This window comes from Halictus rubicundus, chromosome 7, assembly GCF_050948215.1.
Source record: "Halictus rubicundus isolate RS-2024b chromosome 7, iyHalRubi1_principal, whole genome shotgun sequence".
Taxonomy (NCBI): domain Eukaryota; kingdom Metazoa; phylum Arthropoda; class Insecta; order Hymenoptera; family Halictidae; genus Halictus; species Halictus rubicundus.
This window is the reverse complement of record NC_135155.1, coordinates 11032448-11052460: the sequence shown is the minus strand read 5'-3', so window position 1 is coordinate 11052460 and position 20013 is coordinate 11032448. Positions and strand designations below refer to the sequence as shown.

General features: G+C 48.2%; 1 protein-coding gene across 1 annotated transcript in view; it reads right to left on the bottom strand.

Annotated features, from left to right (window-relative positions):
- Blo (bloated) overlaps positions 1-20013 on the bottom strand; it is a 164919-nt gene that overhangs the window by 109159 nt on the left and 35747 nt on the right. The window contains exon 3 of the mRNA XM_076790117.1: positions 15169-18680. Within this exon, the coding sequence (XP_076646232.1) occupies positions 15169-18680 (3512 nt within the window). The remainder of the gene's footprint in view (positions 1-15168; positions 18681-20013) is intronic.

The window sequence follows — 20013 nt, the reverse complement described above, 5'->3', positions numbered from 1 at the left end:
CTTTCTGTCTAGTGACAAGTATACTCGTCAGAGAAAGATGGCGCTTTCTGTCTAGTGACGAGTATACTCGTCAGGAAAAGATGGCGCTCTCGGCCTGATGACGAGTATGCTCATCAGGAAAAGATGGCGCTTTCTGTCAAACGACGAGTATACTTGTTATGTACAAAAAAATTTGCAATTGCCATAAAGTAAAATTTAAGAGAGGTCGCGGTGTGGTGTCAGAAAAGCGCAAAATAATTAAGCACACAAGTGCACGTTCCGAGATTTAGGGAGCACTAAAAGTGATTATTTTACATTACTTTATAGAAATAAAAAGAATTTGTCTATCCAAATTTTGATCTACTATTTCTATAATATCTACCCAAAGAAATAAAGACGAATAATTTCTCATGGATGAATTTTTACAATCTCAGCGTTTGTAAATTGAAAATATTAAAACCTGTCATTTTAACAATCTGATATTGACTGGGAATTCAATTTAGAGAATTGGACAACCGCACACGATCTCGGGGTCGTGAGTGACCCCAGTATACCAAGTCAGGGGTTCACCCTGAGGCTGGAGTCGCAGTGAAAATGGTTTCCGTCGCCGCGCAGAATGTCAACTACGGTCCAGTTTAATCGACGAAATTCGAATGTATCGATAGCCTGATCAGCGCACGAGGGTTGAATCGATCATGCCCGCCGGGACAATCGGCGGGCCGTTCATTAGCAAAGTCTCGGCACACATCGATCCCCGAACGCAGATACGGGCACTCGGGGTTTCTTAACTCGGCCACCGGTGACCTCCTTCTCTCTTTCTCGGTCTCTCTGTTTCAGGCTCGGTGCACGGGCGAAATAAAATCCTGTCCATTGATGCAACGCGGCTCTCGGCTCTCGAGATGGGCAGGAACCTTGCTAGTAAACAATTCCGAGCACGAGGCCTTCGGCGCCGTATTCGGAAAGTGTGTTACGCGGCGCGCGCTTAATTGCTCCTTTCTTCGTCTCCGGCGCTTACCCGCGATACTCTCTAGTTAGGGTCAATTATATACGGGGCCAATATCGATGGATACCATACTCGACGCGCGCCTTTTACGAATTCCACCTCTACCGTCTTGCTCTGCTCCACAGTCCTCCTTTTTCCGAAAAGGCAATCTGCTTACACCCGGTGAACGATGACGCTTTCTTGACCCTGTACCCTATTCTCTTGGGAGCTTTCACACTCGAAGGAGTTACGCAGAAATTCGTTCGACAGCGAAACATAGTCGCGGGTTTCACCTAAAGGTTATCGAACCTTCCTTATTATTTTTCATCCGTGTCATTTTCTTCGCAGTTGCAGTTAAAGTCATGTTCTCCGAACTTGCCAGGAAAGGTTTTACGGCCTAATCCCTGACATCTCCGTTCTAATGGTTATTACGTTCGCCAACCGTGTGCCGCTGAAAGAGTTAATTACTAGGGAAATTAACATTTCCTGTATGTTTACATTGACTTTGATTCACTTGCCGTTAATATTAAACGAAGCGGACGCGTGCAATGACGCAAGAAATACATGACGTATCCGAGACGTTTCTTATCTTTAATTTCTCACAATTTTATGTGCCACTTCTACGATTATTCGTTCCGGTCTGTATAAAATCCCGCCGGTCCTTCCGATTGCATAATTCATTACGAAGCATTACAGATTCCCCCACGATCCATTTGTCATCCCGGCTGGCGATTCACCTTTAATTCCTGGTGGGGCTACGAGGATCGTACCAGTTACAGAGGAGAGATTATACGCGTGCAGAGTATGCCGACAAAAATCGGCTCGCGAAAGTGGGCTCGATCAGTCGGCTCGAGGCATCTCTCGCTCTTCGGTGGAGGAAAGATTTTTTCCCCCAGTGTGTGTGTGTGTGTGCGCGCGCGTGCGTGTATGTATGTGTGTGCTCCGCAACCGGGTCGGACGAAGGTTTCAGATCATTAATCGCTCGTTCCTGTAATTAATTGCTTCTAACCGGCGCGCACCGATCAGCATGGGACCGTGCTGTGTACACCCCGCGGAGGGAAATCTTGGCGCACACGTCGCTGTCTCTTCCAGCCGGGTTTCTCGTAATCCGCCTGTGTGTAATTTACCGATCGACTGGCTCGCGAGAAACGCGTCTCCCGCTCGTTTGCCACGTTGAAATTATATCGGTTACCAACGGCGACCGTTTACCCCTTTCGATACGTCAAAGGAACAGGGTCGATTCGTTTTCATGCTTCGATCACACTCCTTCGAAACTCATTTGCAATTGTGCGCCTCTTTGTCCGGATATTTCGTTTCGTTTCTCGTCTTAACAATCTTCCGATCCAGTTAGCCGAAACGGTTCCGAGGAAATTTTGCGCAATGTTTGTATCGTCCTTTGCGAGCAAAAGGCGGCTAATTTGGTACCGAACCCTACTTCGAGCACAATTAATTTGGCCCCTATCTGACTGCAAAGTTCCATGCCAAATCGAGGCCAGACCTTGTTATAGACCTTAGTTATAGAGGGCAGGTTGGTCGCACTGAGAGCGAAACTAACCTTGTTCTCAGAGTAAACCTGGCTGTAGGAGGAAAAGTAGAATTTTACTTAGACTTCTAAATTATATAATTTTAAGTTTCATGTAATTTAGTTCCATTTTTCCTGCTGCAGCCAGGTTTACTCCGAGAACAAGGTTAGGTTCGCTCTCAGTGCGACCGGCCTGCCCTCTACAACGAAGCCAAGGTTTGGTCCCAATTTGCTCTTGATTTGGCATGTCCGAAAAAGTAAAATGCACTGCCCGCACGGGCGATAGCTGAACAGCAGTGTTGTAGAAGAAGATTCTCAAGCTTCCATTTGAAGATGCCTATTAATAGGCTTCCGGTGGATAAAGTGATAATACATAATCTTTGGGAGTTATTTTTCAGGATAGCCATGATCCTACCTTTCTATCCTTCGGGGAAATTCGAGAGTGAAATTTCGCTCCGGACATAAACGACCCAGGTTGCCCACTGAGGATTGACACGATGGAAAGTGACCGTCACGGTAAAACTTGTACGAAGAATCGCAGCCAAGGAAAAATATCGAAAAATGGCCGCGCGGCATGTTTAGCATATTTTCCAGCATGCAAATCACGTTTACGGCCGCGGCAACCTGCTTAAAACGGAGTGAGAGGGCGGAACACAGAAATTGGAAAGCGTCGCGCGAATATTCGCCAGCTCCGCGACAAGCCTAACCGCACGGTTCCAGATATCGCTTCGTTTGGCGCGCTCGCGAGCCAACCGATCCGCGGAGATACGATTCCGCGCGCGCGAAAAGATATATTCGCGCCTACGTGTTCACACCTACACCCGAATGCCTACACACGCATGCACGCGCCGTGCCGGCCAACGGACAACCAGGAAAACCACTATATAGGAATTTTACTCCCGGAATATCGGGGAGCGATAGGACGACAGCTTCCAAGCACGTGAAAGCCGCTCACGTTCCTTTCGCCAGCCCCCTTGTCCCGTCCGGCGCGGTGTATCGTGTGCTCGGGTCACGGGGATAAGATACGGAACTCCCCCGGCCGTCCCCGCGAAAAATACATTCCTGAATTTTGATGATCCGACGGGTATCGAATGCGTCGGGGCTGCGAACACTGAATCGCCGAGAGCGCGGGCGGAACGAAACGCCCGCTGATTCAATGAATTTACATGTGGGTGCGTACGGTCCGCTCGATCATTCGCTTTTAGGAGGAACTACGGCTCTGCTCGGCCTGTGATCGATGGCGATTTCTCGTTCTTCATTTTCCCAATTGTTCTAGAATAGATTTGTTTGAATCTCTGAAGATCCTCCTTTGAAGTAGAAAAGTTGTTATGCAATTGTGGGAAGTTAGACGAAAATCGACGTGAATTTCTTATCAAATCATTGGGTCGTTCCAAAAATTTGATCGTTTTCTGGCAAATCTTCAATCTCTGAAATGTTCTGTATCGATTACAACGAAAGCACGGAGCTACATACAAAGTTCCCCTCGTCTGTAGATTCGCGATAAGGTAGAGTGACCATGTTACCGACAAAATTCGGCGAAAAATGGTTTCATGTGCGTCAACTTTTTTCGTCTTTATATGAGAATATTTTTCGCTGGGAAAGGGCTCATACGAAAGAGGAAGTCTGTGTCTGAAGATTGTGAACGGAAATTGTACAGCAGTTACCGACCTGATAACTTTGTAAAAGTCATATGACTACCCTTGGCTCTTAACAAGTTATCGGTCTTCTTAAATTCACAGACAGTATTTTCTCGATTAGTGTCAACAACACGGGTCTTGCCAGCGACATATACCGTGTAGGAGTATTATGTTTACACTCCTCAACGTCCGAGGCCTCTGGAACTTCGATGCCCCTCACGGGGTATACCCCGCGGTAGTGGGGATAGTTCTGCGACTTTTATCAGCCAGGTATTTGCGACATATATCGAGAACAGACTGTACTTGTTACTGTTTCGAATTTGATCGTCTCTTTCTTATCGCAACTGCATGAAACCGGCAGTCTAGTTACCGTCGTTTGATAGTGTGTACCGTGGTATGGACAGTCACGGCAAGCGCAATACTAACTTTCAGTGTTCTGGTTCGAACCTCATCCATAAAAACGACATAACTTTCGAAACGATCCAATGGTGTTGGACCGTTTCGTCGAACGAGAAAAGAATCGCAGCTGTGCGGTCCAGTTGTCGGAAAAGGGGAAAAAGTGCTCGTGCACTCGTGAATCGTAGTTAGACAACGAGCGGACTCTTTGGGAGTTGGATGGAGTTCGGTTATGGTAGTCGGATCATTCACACCTCGACTCGCGAAGGCCAAGCCGATTGCCGGGCTTGGGTTAAAGGAAAGGAGTCGGCTCTGGCCACGGAAGAATTGGATCGCATTCCCCGCTCCACGGGGCATAAAACCGTTGAGATAATATTGCCAGATAGGTTATTTATTGATATCTCGAGCTTAGGCAGCTATCCCGGCCACGATGCTCTATGCCACGGTGTGCCATCACGGAAACCTTCCGCGAGATCGCATAATGATCGGCCCCGGTGTTACTTGCATCTCTGTTGCTCGCGTCCGTGTACGAAACTGGCCGTGTAACATCCTGCTGAAGAGCCGAGACCAGCTGAGAGGAGCCGAGAGGAGCTGAGAAGCTGCGCACGCGCGCGCCACGCTGTACCGTTGATAGCCCTAAGAGATGCGAGCGAGATTCGTTTCGCTCTAGCCTCGTCAAGAAACTCTCGTAACGCTCTCTTGGCCAGATTCTCCGGGGACCCTGGGAAACTCGGATACCCAATTTCGTACACCTCTTCGGATCTCCTTTCGTGGTTTGCCTCGGCCAGAAACCTATCTGGGTCATGCGTACGCGCCGCGGATGTTGGCGCGCGTTTGCGATCATAGCGACCGATCCGCGGAAAAGAATATTCCGTAAAATTTCTCATTTCAAGTAGAGGTTGGGATGCGAGTAAGCAAAGGTCAAGAAATTGATGAGTCTTCATAATTCCACCAATTTTAAAATAAAATATCCGAGACCGGTGTTCTGACCTGGGCTGGTAGCGTTCGGTGTCGAAGGAGAAATATACGCGGTCGGTTGTTGTTGCGCTGAATTGCGAAACTTCTATTGTTAATGCAACGAATCCCGGTATGTGGAGCAAGTGCGCTGCGTCAGACACACCCTTCGCAACACGTGTGATCGTGCTGGCTGACTCGAGCGCTGAAAGGATCATTCTCGATCCAGGGAGATCTCCGGTATGCAGGGCCCACACCTCCTCAGCATTGCACCCACCGGCTGACCTACACCCAAACGCGCGCAGCTCGGCTCAGCTCGGCTCGGCTCGGCTCGGCTTGGGCTTCGTTTGGCTTGGCTTGGCTTGGCTTGGCGTGTGCACCGCCACGAGGCCGCGTATCCCGTTTCCATCGAAAGTTCACACTAATGGCATTTGCCGTGCCGACGTATAACGTCGGGATTATTACGATTTATTAGCTCACCTATCACGGCCCTGTTCGCGGCTCTGTATCACGACGCGATTAGGGATTGATTTCGGCGAACAAACGGGACCGGCTAGGGAACCCGGCTCGCTCGCTATCTTCTCCGAACGATACCTCGGTTAGAGTGGTTTTAAATCTTGCACCACGTTCAATGGGATTACGTCCCCTAATTCCGGCTCTCCGATGATGGTGTCGGGGATTAAGCACCGGCGAATATAGAAATCTTAGGACGGCTGTCTCGAATAAAACCTACAGGCGTTGGGCATGATAACTGTAATCGGAATCTAGTCATTATACCGTGGACACGCTTCTCTGCGATTAAAAGTAGACGTGACAATTGAGTATGTGTTTCTGGCGGAGTTGAAATTTCTTTTTCCTGTTTACGAAGAATCTGTTTCGATATTGTGTTCACCAATCTATGAGTTAGCTGATGAACAAGAAGAGTACTGCTCATAAAACACAATAAAATATGCATGTTTTCTTAACTAATCATAAACTAATAATAACACGGTACTACATAATTCAAGATGAACATAATTGAAGAACATCGTTTAATTTACAAAACGCATGTTTTAAATTTGCATTACAGTGACCTTGACGTGTTTCTTCGTAATTGTGACCGATACCAATTTCAAAACAGAAAGAATTGTCTACACATTACCTAATAAGTTGGTACTACTAACATTTGAAACAAACTCGAGAGCTTTTCTAATTAGAAGAAAGTTATTTATTTCTGAAGAGTCTGCGAACACTTTTTACACTGGCTGTATGTCTCGAAGACGTACAAACACTCCGGTTTTCACCGTTCACATTCACCGGCGGATGATTCATTCGCGACCCGCGTCCAAAGTGAGGAAGCGTAAATTCGCCTTGAAGCTCATTCATTTCATCGGACATCGAAGGAAACAATCTCGTTCCCATTGAGATCAACCGGTCTCCGATCATAAGCGGCCCGATCCAGCTGTGAGTTACGCGATCGCGGCAAGGTTAATTCCCCGGCGAGGGAGAGAGAGAGAGAGAGAGAGAGAGAGAGAGAGAGAGAGAGAGAAAGAGAGAGAGGGAGAGAGAGAGAGAGAGAGAAGCTCGCACATCTCGAAGAGCTGGGCGCGGGGAATTGTTGCCGCGATCGCTCGGCGGCGATAATTTTTCAACAAGGAATCTCTGAACGTGGGGAACCAGCCGAGCCGCATTAGACACGCCCTGCATATGCATGCACGTTGCACGCGGATGCTGGCCAGCGCTCAAGCGTTTTCATGGAATCCGCTCGCGAGCGCCACGGAATGCCCGTGCCCGCGGGTCACCACTGTTGAGTGATTTCGCTCGGCCGGATTCCCGGTAGTACTCTCCTTTTTTTCCCCCCCTCCCCACGGTGTTCTTGTTGTTCGCGAAACTTCTTCGCAACCTGGCGAACCAGAGCGGCGTCTAGCTCGGGAAACGAGTCTCACGACACCGTATTCCCAGGCATTGCGCAACCCGTCGCGTAGACTGCCAATGTCTAGCCCCGACGACAACGACGACGACGCGACGCTGTGTTATCTGGCAGCGTTGGCACGTATCCCCTGCCTCTTTTCCTTTTTTCCACGAGATTCATCGACGCGGCCACACCGCGGATGTATTCTCAGCTATCGACTCGGGGGATCTCTTTGGTCGACTGGTCGCTCGAAAGGTTAATATGTATCGCGATACCGGGTTATTTTATTAGTCCGCCGCGGCGGACGGACGCCGAGCGGCGCCGGGCCTTCTCGCAAAAATTCGAAATGTCGCCGAAATGTCAGCCACACGCGGGCTACGTTTTTCAGCGTCCCCCGGTGGAGTGCGAATGGAAGGACGCTTCGTCGACTCGGATTCAACGAATTGTACCCCGTTTAACATTATTTCTATCACTGCTTTATTTATACCTAGGTGACCTATAGAGTGAATGAATATAGTTTGTCTTGAACGAAAAAATAACATTTATAATGCGCTCTTGAAATAAAATAATTCTATTGCTATGCATTCCATCGAATGCTATATATCTTTTGATATAAGAGAAATTCATTCGTATACGATACGATAACCTTCAAGGTCAAACAAGGTCAGAAATTGGAAAATGTTTTGAATATTTCGTCTTAATGTGTTTACGAGTATTCTTTATTGACGAGGCTACAATGTGCATGGTGACTTCCTTGTACATGAACGCATATTTCCGCTCTATTAATTGCATTGTTTATAGCTCCTCTTAGTGTTGTCCAAGATTGGAGAAAAAACTCTATTACTTGTCCTTCTTTCATTTCTTCTAATATTCATTATCTGCCAGAAAAGCATGAACACCCTGTATACTCAATCTCATCTTTGCAGTCTCAATAAAGGCAGATTTGGTAGACATGATGTCAAATTTTTCCACATATCAGAAATTAACCCTTTGCACTCGAATCTATTTTCATTCCAAAACGAAACATTTCTTCCCACCTAGAATATTGCCCTTCTATATATTGTTTTCATTTTATACATACGAAAATGATGCAATTTACTCGTACAATACCGAAATGTTTGGTAGTTTATTAAATGCAAACAAATTTAATAATGTAAAAAATATTTTGAATAATGATACAGCAATTTTTAGTGGTGCCTCACAGTCATAAACTGCGTACAAAATGTTTTCTATATCGTCGCGGTGGTACACTCGGGTGGACCCTGACGAGGAGGTTAAGTGTCAATGTGCGTATTAGGACGCTGTTTACATTTCGGTCACAGGGGAATGCGGGCGAAACCGCTAGGTCGGCGCGGCTGTGTTTCTTCAAGGAAACGCAGTGACTCACAAAACACCTGGGGAACGATGTCAACGATTTAGGAAAGGAAACTTCAACCTGAGCGGCGATTCTTAATCCGGTTTGCGAACGGTGTTCGGGGACGCGAAATTGCAACACCTGTTGCGTGAAAGCGAAACGCGAAGAGAGGCGTAAAATCGCGTCCCAACACTGAAATTTGTCCGTCCAAAAAGGTACCAAATTCATTTACATACTCGACGCATGAAATTTTGTTAACCAGATTGATTCTGACGTTTTGATCGTAACAGTTTAAACAGAAAGGATAGAAAATTCGCTTGAAAAGTCAAACGTAAAAATAGCCTTTCAAGATTGATATACAGAATATTTTCGTTTACCAAAATGGTAATTTCCATTTTGGAGGATGTTTAACCCTTTGCACTCCCATATCGAGGCTGAGACGACGTTTAACAGGTGTTTACGAAAATTCCGGAATGCAAAGAGTTAAGAGAATTGGTTGCATGTAGAATAATTCGAGAATTTCGAGCAAAAGAAGAATGTTGCTGTAGCAGGGAAACAATTTCGAGGGTGGAATCGGAGCAGGTTCGACGAGGCCATGATCAAGGAACAAGGTAGGGAACGGTAAACGCGGAACCGTGCCATAAAGTCTCGGCAGCCCCTTAGCCACCCTGGTTATTAACTGTTACGCAACCGCATTAGAACTGCACCTGGCTGGCCGATACAATGCATAATAAAACACATAATGGCTCGCCGTTCTAAGCGTGGATTAACGCCGGACACGAAAAACGCATTACGCGGCTGGGTAAACGTCTCGATAAAAATCTGAAGAGCCCCCCCCCCCCCCCGCGTAAAACAAGATCATTAATTGCCGGTACAGGGGGACCGTAGAAAATCCAAATAGACGTCCAATTCGCCACAGAACCACCTGTTTCGATCGTGGAGCGCGCGGGTTTCGCAACAATCTTTTCCCTCCCACCGTGGGACCATGCAAATGGATTTTACAAGGCTCTTTCACGCCGTTACCATTGTTATTTCGACCTCGGCTGGTATGTCCAACCCCGCCGCGCCGGAGTCCACTCCGCTCCGCAGTCCAGTCCGGTCCGTTAATCTTTCCGTCGGCAAACGAATGTCGATACGTATCGTGGCTTGCAAAATCGAGCGGGAGCGATCCCTTCGATACGAGCCAGCGCCACGACGATCACGATCGATCGATCGGTTTCACCACCGAAGCGCTTGTAAGCCGGCGCGAAGTAATTATCAATGTTGGTGGCTGACGTCTCTTGCCTGATTAGATGGTCTTGCCCGAGCAGTTTTACGGACGTGCGGCGATCCTATCGCGCCTTTATTCGCGCTTCGAATGCTCCGAGTCAAAATGTGTTAAACGACCAGCGTAAACAGAGTTACGAGCTGCTGTCTGCGGTCCAGTTACTTTTTTTCCCCCTTTTTTCGAGAACCCTCCGGAGCTGTACGTTCTTCCCTTTCATAGATAAATCGCTCGAAACAGACGCCGGTTACGCCGGCAATATTTCTATTCCTCCGACTGCCAAACTATCACACCGAAACTCCTACAAATCATAGTAATTTGATTAACGAGACCGAAACTGTGGATTAACCTTCAACTCTTTTGCCCTTTAGATTCTACAAATTTTAATGAAATTTAGATTAATTGGAAGCGAACGTGTGCCGATTCTACTGTTTTTGTCCTGTAACTGATGTACTGGGGTCATGAGAGACCCCAAGAAACGTCTTAGTATGATACACACTGTAACTTTAGATTCAGCAAATTTTAGTGAAATTTAGATTAACTGGTTGCGATTGTGTGCTGATTCTAATTTTCCTATCCTTTAACTGATATACTGGGGTCATGAGAGACCCCAAGAAACGTCCTAGTATGATAGACACTGTACCATTAGATTCTGCAAATTTTAATGAAATTTAGATTAACTGGACGCGAACGTGTGCTGATTCTACTGTTCTTGTCCTGTAACTGATGTACTGGGGTCATGAGAGACCCCAAGAAACGTCCTAGTGTGATAAACACTGTACCATTAGATTCTGCAAATTTTACTGAAATTTAGATTAACTGGACGCGAACGTGTGCTGATTCTACTGTTCTTGTCCTGTAACCGATGTACTGGGGTCATGAGAGACCCCAAGAAACGTCCTAGTGTGATAAACACTGTACCTTTAGATTCTGCAAATTTTACTGAAATTTAGATTAACTGGAAGCGAACGTGTGCTGATGCTACTCTTCTTATCCCGTAACTGACATACTGGGGTCTCTCATGACCCCAAGAAACGTTCTGGTATGATAGACACTGTGCCACTTGAGGGTTAAACTGTTCGGAGTACGATTGTTCGAGAAACTTTTCATTAATCATATTTTTAAAGGCGTTAAATCTTCCCGCGGAGAGCTCGAATAGTTTTGATAATTCGATAGGATTGAAAGCATTCGCGTGAATAATGCCGAGATTGCGCGGCGCGTCGCGGCGGTTGGAAGAGATTAAATTTTAGTTATCCAGAGTGTATTTGCCCGTGCCTCCGATATCACAATAAATATGACGAGGCATTCGAGCACGTTCGAATGCATAAAGCGTACCTCTTCATTAACCGTGGACGATTTATTTAACACGTCGTTCCTGAAGTGAGCGTACATAAATCGATTTTAGATGGTATTTTCTAGCGACTCACTCCGTATACGCGTCAAGCAATCCGACCTTGATGAACCTTCATCCCGAACCTAACGGAAGAGATCTCAGCCCAATAAGCGCGACGAATTCGCGCATCGAGAAGACGGACGTTCCCGGTACGGTCATAAACGGAGAATTATTTATCATATGGGTTAAATGTTACGTCCGATAAATCTCCGACGTCAGACACACTTTCCGGAGAGAATGCGACGGACTTTTACATCGATGATCGTCTGAACGCCATATCATTACTCTTCGTACGAGGGCCCGGACACCGAGAGAGCTCCGTTACGGGGCCTTAAGGCCGAGTCTGCACTTACATCGTAAACGCGCCGCGCACCTTGCAACAGGTAGTTGACGAAATCTCCGACCGGATCAAGCTTCGTCGCGTTCTACATATTTTCAAAGCCACACACGAGACCAGGTTAAATTAGATCGGTCGTAATGTTGTATAATATATTGAGAAAATTCGATTTCCCTTTTTTTTTGCATTTTCTTAAAGCACGTAAACTAACGTAAGTTAACGTAAGAAAATATTAAACGCATATTTTTTTCAGCACTGTAGCTAACTATTTTAGTATTCATGTTTCCTTGTTTAGTTCGGATAATCGAGGTTCTAGTGTACAATTAAAATAAATTTTTAGACAGTACCTTACTCGAATAAAAGTATTTCCATTACTATCGGCTGTAGCAATAAGTGCTGTTAATTACTCACCGCATTTTTACCAAAAATCCCATAATGCTATCGTCCACATGTTATTTTTCCACGCGTATAAAAGTAGTACACGACAGTCGCATTGATTGATGTCAAAATAAAATTTGTTTAAAAATAGAATTAGACCAGGTTGAAATTGAAGGATGGGGTATTGTGGATTAGCTTTGTGCCTCAAAGTTTTATGAACCCGTAGACAGTAATGGCATACGTCGATCAAAATGTTTCACAGGATTTGCAATGTAAAATCGGACTTTTCTACCTAATATACAAGAGACGCCAAAGAGTTGACATGAAGAAGCGAATATTTCCTGTAATTATCCTTTAAGGAAATTTTTACTGGAAAATCGGAAAGAATTGATTTCCACAGCTGATGTTCCCAATACGTTTTATTCGAAATGCACCCAGCTCGGTGGGGCACGGAGCAAGCGTAGACGCGGCTTAAACCCGTTTGGTCCGCAAGCCTCGCGGTACGAGGAAGCTGCGGAAGCCCGCGGAAGGTTGCGGCGAACACGTCGCCTCGTTTCCACACACGACCGTGATAAATACTCCGAAAAACGTTTCTGCTGCGTGGGCGGGAGAGTGCGATCCCGGTTAGGTTGTACGGCGTCCACCAGCGCACCGGCACACGCTGCGGATACTTTCCACCGTCTGGTGTACAGTTAGGCGTGACGCAACCGCGCACTCGAGAACGGTATGAGATCCCAATTATCGAATGCTTCCGGTTTCTAAGGGTCTCGGGTTTGCTTGGAACAACGCCTAGCTGGCCTAGGTTCCTGGAGCGATGAATACCGGGATGAGGCCGGTTTGCGCCGCAGGAACAGTCGACTCGCACAGACCTTATTGTTAGCTTATTGTTAGAATCGCTGTCTAATTGAAAGACAGGCATCCGGCTAAGGACCGCTATCAGCTGTCGGGCTCCCTTGAAAATGGCGATGGTTTAACGGCACTGATAATTCAGCTGAACCTTCCGTGAATAACAAATTCGCGAGAGCACAAAGTGACCCAATGTCCTGTCCCAAAAGATTGCAATACCTAACGTTCTAGAATAATAATTTTCTAATTGTGATTTGAATTTTCGGTGTCCGTTTCCTTATTGTCGTTGACGATCGGATGATTAACATCCCGAGCGATTATAACGGCGTTAGTGTGAACGCGTTACGAGGAAAGAATCTAGACAATGTCACGCCAAAGAAATTCCGCTCATTATTCCAACAAAGACTAACTATGCGCAATGAATAACATTGAAGACATCCACTTAAAGCGCAGCTTGATGACGTTAAACATCAAAGGCTACGGTAGAGATGCGGCCCTGTCCACTAAAGTCATTCCACGTGTTATTGCGGAAGTGGTCTTTGAAGATCGTAAGAAACCGTCCGCGGTGATCCACGACGATCGGATAAGCCTGAAGATCGTGGTTGTAAAAGAAGTTTATAAGGCTTCAGATTATACGACTGTCACGGGCTATCTATCTTGGCCGATACATAGTGATTTCCGTCTTCCAAAGTGAAGAATGAAAAAATAGCTTTCTCTCTCTCTCTCTCTCTCTCTCTCCCTTTCTCTCTCACTCTCGCGGCTACCATTTGTCGTAAACGCATTTTTATGTCGATTCTATGGACTCTCGGGCTTAATATCTTTACCACCATGTGTTTCACAATTTCAATGTCCCGTTCCTGCCATCGGATTAACGTTGTAACCCCGCGCGAGAGATGCCGATGATTTCGACGTTAGCGACAGAAACATCTCCCGTACCGGAATCACACAATATTAACTTTAATTTCAAACTATTCGTTCGTCACGCGGCAGTAAACCCGATAACAAAATTGCGGTACACTTTTCCCTTCGTAGTCAATTTTCTTGGCACTCGTACAATTCCCGAAGCAATTTCTTTTCAATTATGCTTTTTCTCGTAGAAAAACAGAGACGCGGTTCGAACTCGTCGTTTTTACGCGGAGTTGCAAGAAACAGAACAAGTTCTTTGTTCACGTCGACAAGAATCTTGGATATAAAAGCGGCGGCATTTCGATGAAGTGTGACACACTCGTACAAGAAACTCATATACATATATAAACTTGCAAGGGTTCACGGGGCCTCAAACTGACGCTGCAATATCACAACGAGCAATTCGGAAGTGGTTAATTTGGTTTCCTAAAAGTCCAATCTAGGGCTGTTCGGTCTCCAAAATGCCTATTTTTACCTTATCGTGGAGTAATTTGTAATATTCGGCGGCATACTGCCTGTCACGAGGCGTTCGAACCAAGCGTGACGTCACAAGATGGCCGCCGCTCACAGATTTTCTTAATATCGATAGATTTAGCATTTCTATCGAAAAAATAAGACCGTATAGTCCTAGCCAGGATATGTACAATGACGGTGCAGTGTATTTTTAGTCGATTACTTATTTATTTAAGCACGAAAAACGAGTCGCCTGAAACAGCATCTCGCGGTTCCGACATTTTTCGCTACTAGCGCTACTGTCACTTTTCAAGCAAAAACTGCACGACACGATAGAGTATGGTCGATAATGCAGGAGTATAAGTTTACCTATGTACCATATAGATTAAAATTAAATTAACATGTTTCGAATAGTGCCTTAAAAGAAGTCTGTGCTTGAGAAAAAGTACGTTGTCCAATGCAAACGTTGTCCATCGTACATGAAACGCTAAATCTATTGAAGATCGTCACAGAAAATATTAACTAATAATTAGCTTTGTCTATTGACCGTTCGCACGACTACAGCGTGGCGATCACCTCCGTCAAGGTCAAACCCATTCCGGCCGGCTCAACGACGTATCTACAGAAGAGTAGACCCACGTCAATAGATTTTACGATCAAATGTGCAACAGATATTTAAAAAATGTCGAAAAAAGAAATAAATATCTATGCAACCTTGACGCACCATGGTCAGTCGACATTTTCGGATGTTAATCTATTTTCTTAATCTATTTTTGAATCGGAATCTAAACGATCGATCTTCGGGTCATCGCAGAGGGTGGCTCTGCAAAGGTTCCCGAAATCCCCGATCGGATCAAGAGAAGAAAGGATCCTTACCTGATTGATGTCGCTGCCCAAATCCCTGGCGCTCTTCGCGCTCCTCAGCTGATCGCCGCGGTACTCCCTGTACCTGATGGTGACCTCGTCGTCGGTGAGCGCGCCGCTGCCGCTGCCGCCGCTTCTCGCGTTCTTCTTGTTCTTCTCCTCCTTCGCCTTCTTCTCCTTCTTGCTGAACAGCTGCTTCACTTTGCTCATCGTGCCGCTCTTCTTCGCCGCCTTTTTCTCGTACTTTTTATCGGCGCCGGACGGCGGTTTCGCGGTGACCGGCGGCGACTTCGATACGTCGTTCGAATACTTGTCGTACTTCCGCTGCTCGGACGCGGTCAGGTTCATGTTCCGATCGGTGTGCCTCCGTTCGTGCTTGACGAACTGTCTGGTGACGAACCCCTCGTCCTCGGACTCGATCTGCTCCCGTCTGTCGACCTCCTGCGAGTCCCGCCTGTAATCGTTCTCGATCCCCGAGTCGGCCAGACGATCCTTCCGGTCGGAGTCGCTGAGTCGTGTCTCGCGTTGACGCCGCTCGGTGTGCGACCGAGTCTCCTGCCTGATGTGCCTCGACTTGCCGCCCTCGTGGAAAGCCCTAGCCGGCCTGGTAGGGCTCTCGTCGAACGGCTCCAGCCTGCCGACCGAGGCCTTCGCTCGAGGACTCTCCCTGGCGTCGGAGTCGTCGAAGTAGTCCAACCGATTGCGAGAACGGCGCAGAGGTTTCTTCGGGTCCTCGTCGAGCTTTCGGTGCTCCTTTCTCAGAGTCCGCGAGCTCTCGTCGTATCTGGTCTCGCAGCGGATCGAGTCTCTAGCGGTGGTGTCCGAGTCGTATCTGCTCGAGTTATAGCCACCGCGATCGGTGCGTATCCTTGGCGGAGAGCTGTCGTAGTCGTCGTGTGCGGGGTGCTTGCTGGTGGTGTACCGTTGGGTGGTGCGCGTCTCCTTGTAATACTTCGACTCCAGCTGACTGTTCGTCATCTGGGAGATATCGGTGTCGTAGTCGTCGTTAGGCCCCTCTCTCAGGCTATCCAGATGGCTCTTCGCGAAAGGCGACCTTTCCTTCCTACCATTTATCGTGGGACTCTCCAGCAACGGTCGACGCATGTCCCTGGCGTTCACATAGTCCGCGTGACTGCTGGTCAGGTTCTCGTGGGACCTGGTCGTGTACTCGCTCCTGAGCGCCCTGACTCTCGCGTTCTCGCCTATCTCGTCCAATCGCTGGGTCGACTTGCTCATGCCGCGTATCGACTCGAAGTTCTTCTTCTTCGGCAAGTACGGCTCCCTGGGCCTGGTCTCGCGGTCCAGGAAGTCCTCGCTCTTCGAGAACTTCCTCTCGGTGGTGAACTTCTTCGCGACGATAGGCGACGGCAGCACGTTGTTCTCTTTGGACTCGCCGCGGAAGTGATGCGGCACCGGATGCCCCTCCTGATGGAAATTGGACACCTTGTACGGACTGCTCGAACCCCTGATACCCTGGAAACGCTCTTCGGGGCTGTTTCGAGACCGGTTGCCGACGAGCTTGAAATCGTCCGCGTATCCCTCGTGCGTTCGCGTCTCGACGATGTATTTGTCGCCGTATTTGTCCGTCCTGGTCTCGACGGTGTACCCGTCCCTCGGTTTCGCGTCGATGTATCCGTCGGTCGGTATTTTGTTGGTGATCTTCTTCTCGTAGCCGTAGACCTTGCCGTTGTCCTCGTGTATCTCCTTCTCGAATATGTACTTCTCCCCGTTGCTGTTGGTCCTCGTCTCCGTGATGTAGGTGTCCATGTAGCGTTTCGGGGACGCGACGCGGTTCGGCGTGACAGGCGACGGCACGATCGGCTTATCGATGATCTCGTGCTCGGACTTCTTGATCGGCACGTTCGCGCTGTTCTTCGCGGCGAATATCTCGTCGGCCAGCAGCCTCGACTTGATCCGAGATTCGAGTAGGTCGCGTCTCGCGCTCAGCTCGGACGTCTTGTTCGATATGCCGGGCTGCGTCTGTCTCGGATGATACTCGTTGCTCTCCCGTTGCCTGGCGTCGGTCCCGTCGGCCCTGCCCCTGCCGGAAGTATCGACGAACACCGTCGACGTGTACTTCTCCGGTTTATCGTAGAGCCGTCGGTCGATCTGTTCGAACTCGTGGTGCCGTTTCCCGTCCGAGTTCCTCGACGCGTAATCCTGCGCGCTGCTATAGTGACCGGTGAAGTGCCCGGCGGTCTTCCGGTCCTCCTCGAACCTCGACTTGAACGTGTTGATCTCGTTGTTGCGCCGCAGGTCGCTGTTGTACGAGTAATCGGTCCTACGGTACTCCTTCTCCGCGGGACTGTTCTCGCGGGAGGAGTCCTTCCGCTCGAGGCCGAGGCCTTCGTCGCTGTCCGAGTGACTCCTCTGGGCCTTCTTCTTGTCGGTCTGCACCTGTGCGTAGATCACATTGGTCTGCGGGGGCGGCGAGCTACAGGACTCGTTCGGTCTTGTATAGGAGAACGGTCGATTATTGTTGTGCCCAAAACCCGGCCCGGGCGAGACCATGGTCCTGGTTAGCTGGGGCGGTGGCGATCGGTCGTTGGACAATCGGTGAATCATCTTGTGTATCGTTGACTCTTCGTCGCGTTGTTGGAGATCGTATCGGCTGCTGTGCAGCATGCTACTCGCGGCGACCTTGTCTACTTCGTCGAGCCCGGTGTCCTTTGCCGGTGAAGGGGTCCGGGCTGCCTTCTCCTCTTTCCTTTGTTCCCCCTCCCGTTTGGACTTGTTATCGTCCTCTAGCTGGATGGGTATGCGCCGCACGGCCCCCTTGTTCGCTCTCGGGGGCGATACCGGTGGCTCGTCGGGTTCTTCCGTCTGCTCTTCGGGCTGGTCTCGCGTCTCTGCTGGCGGCTCGGTTACCTTTCTGGCATCGGACTCCTCCTGCCTGGACTTCTTCGGTTCCGGCCGACTCGCGGCCTCGTTCACATCGATCCTGCCGAAGTGGAACGGCTGCTGATCAACGTGCGGCGATGCCTCGATGATCGGGGACAGTTGTTTCTTCGCGCGCAGGCTGCTCAGGTGAGAGCCCTCGCTCTCGCTGCCGCTCCTCTTCCGGTGTGATCGCGTTGACGGGCCTGCGTCGCTCGCGCTTCGGCCCACCGGGTTCCTCTTGCGCTCGAGCTTCGGGGAGAAGAACCTGGCTAGGGTGCCTCTTAGCTTCTTCGCGCTGGCATCGCTCGCGCTTCGCTCCAGTGCCTTCTTCTTGAGCCGGGGCGTCTCGACCGAGTCCGCGCCCGTCGTACCACCGATCTCCTCGCTCCTGCGTCTCACATCGAGCGGCAGTTCCGGCCTCTTCTTGTTACGACGCGCCGGTAGTGTGCTGAATCGGCCGGGCAGTCGTCGGTTATCGTGCGCGACACAATGAAGGCTGCCCGCTTGCTGAAGCACCAGCGCCGCCTCCTGCGCCAAGTCCTCCTTGCTCCTCGACGCGATGCTCTCTTTGTGCACGGGGGTGGCGATCAACCTGCCTTCGCCATCTCCTACGAGCGCCGCGGCCACGCGGGGTGTTTCGCGTCCTGCAACATCCAAGCAAACGCACGGCTCTGGTTAAACGACCCTCGAAACGCTTCTTCCTCTCGAAACTCTCTTAACACGTCCCGTGCCACGTGTACCATCGGTGGTGCACGTTAAACTTGATCTTCAGGCCACGTGTACCATCGATGGTACACGCAGACAAACATTAAATGGCCTTAACGACAAGTCGAGCAAAAACGGCTTGGCGCGGAACGTGTTAACTGCGGAGTTTAATTCTCAAATCCTTCACGGGGCGCGGAATGAAAAACAAGCAATGACGAGTATACAGGTCGAACGCAGGCCAAATGCCGTTATTATGCCCATAGCCGATCGGCCGTTCAACTACAGTTGGGAGAAATTTTAAGGGGTGGTTCTCCGAAACAATTTAAGACGAAAATGAAGAATAAAAAATTTGCGATTTCGGCTCCATTTCTTAAATATTATCAATTAAAAATTCGCCTAAAATGCGGCAACCCGACCGACAGGGGTGAACGTGGCTTACGTCATAAAGGCGCGCGATAGACGCGTAGAAGGGGCTCCTCGCTCGCATCCAATGGTTAGGCTTTGACGTCACACGCTTTAGCCAATAATTCGGCTAGAACCGAAGATGCGCGTGGAATGACCCAATCGAACGATTTACTCGCCGAATTCTTGCAAGGCATCACAGAAATCACATTTTTTTACTCTTCATATTCGTCTTATATTGTCATAGAGTACCACCCCTTAAAGTTTCTCCCAGCTGTAGCCGAACACCCTGTACAAAGTTTGACATTAGCTAGTTGCACCTCTCCATTTTGAAAAATTGCGGAATATCGATATTCTTCGCCAGAAATGAAAGCACCGCGTTGAGATTATGCGGTAGTTATACTCTACGGAATTATACGACATTTAAAGTATAGTTAAAATACGTGTAATTTACTAATGGAAAGCAACAGTTATTTGCGGATTTAAACATGCCTTGGGAGTCCGAAGCTTATTAAATTATAGACAAATCGAATAGCTAAGGAAATGTAACGGCCTATTTTCTATCGTAAAAAAATTTGTGATTGGAGTCATTAGTGGCCTAGTCAGAATGCTTAGAATCGTTGGAACTAGGTCGCGAATTTTTTAATGTTATTAATACGTCATATGTTGCACATAAAGGGTTAGTATCTCATGGAGTTAAATGATGTTTGAACGTTATGTGTCGTCTAAGATATTCGAGGAATTGTTCTTTACGATTTTCTTTTCTTTTGAACAGAATACTTGCAGCTTTTCGTATTTCAAGTCCACGTGAATTCAGTGAAAGTTCAATCTTGTCCTAACCGTTCAGAAAAGGTATTTGACAAAGTTCAA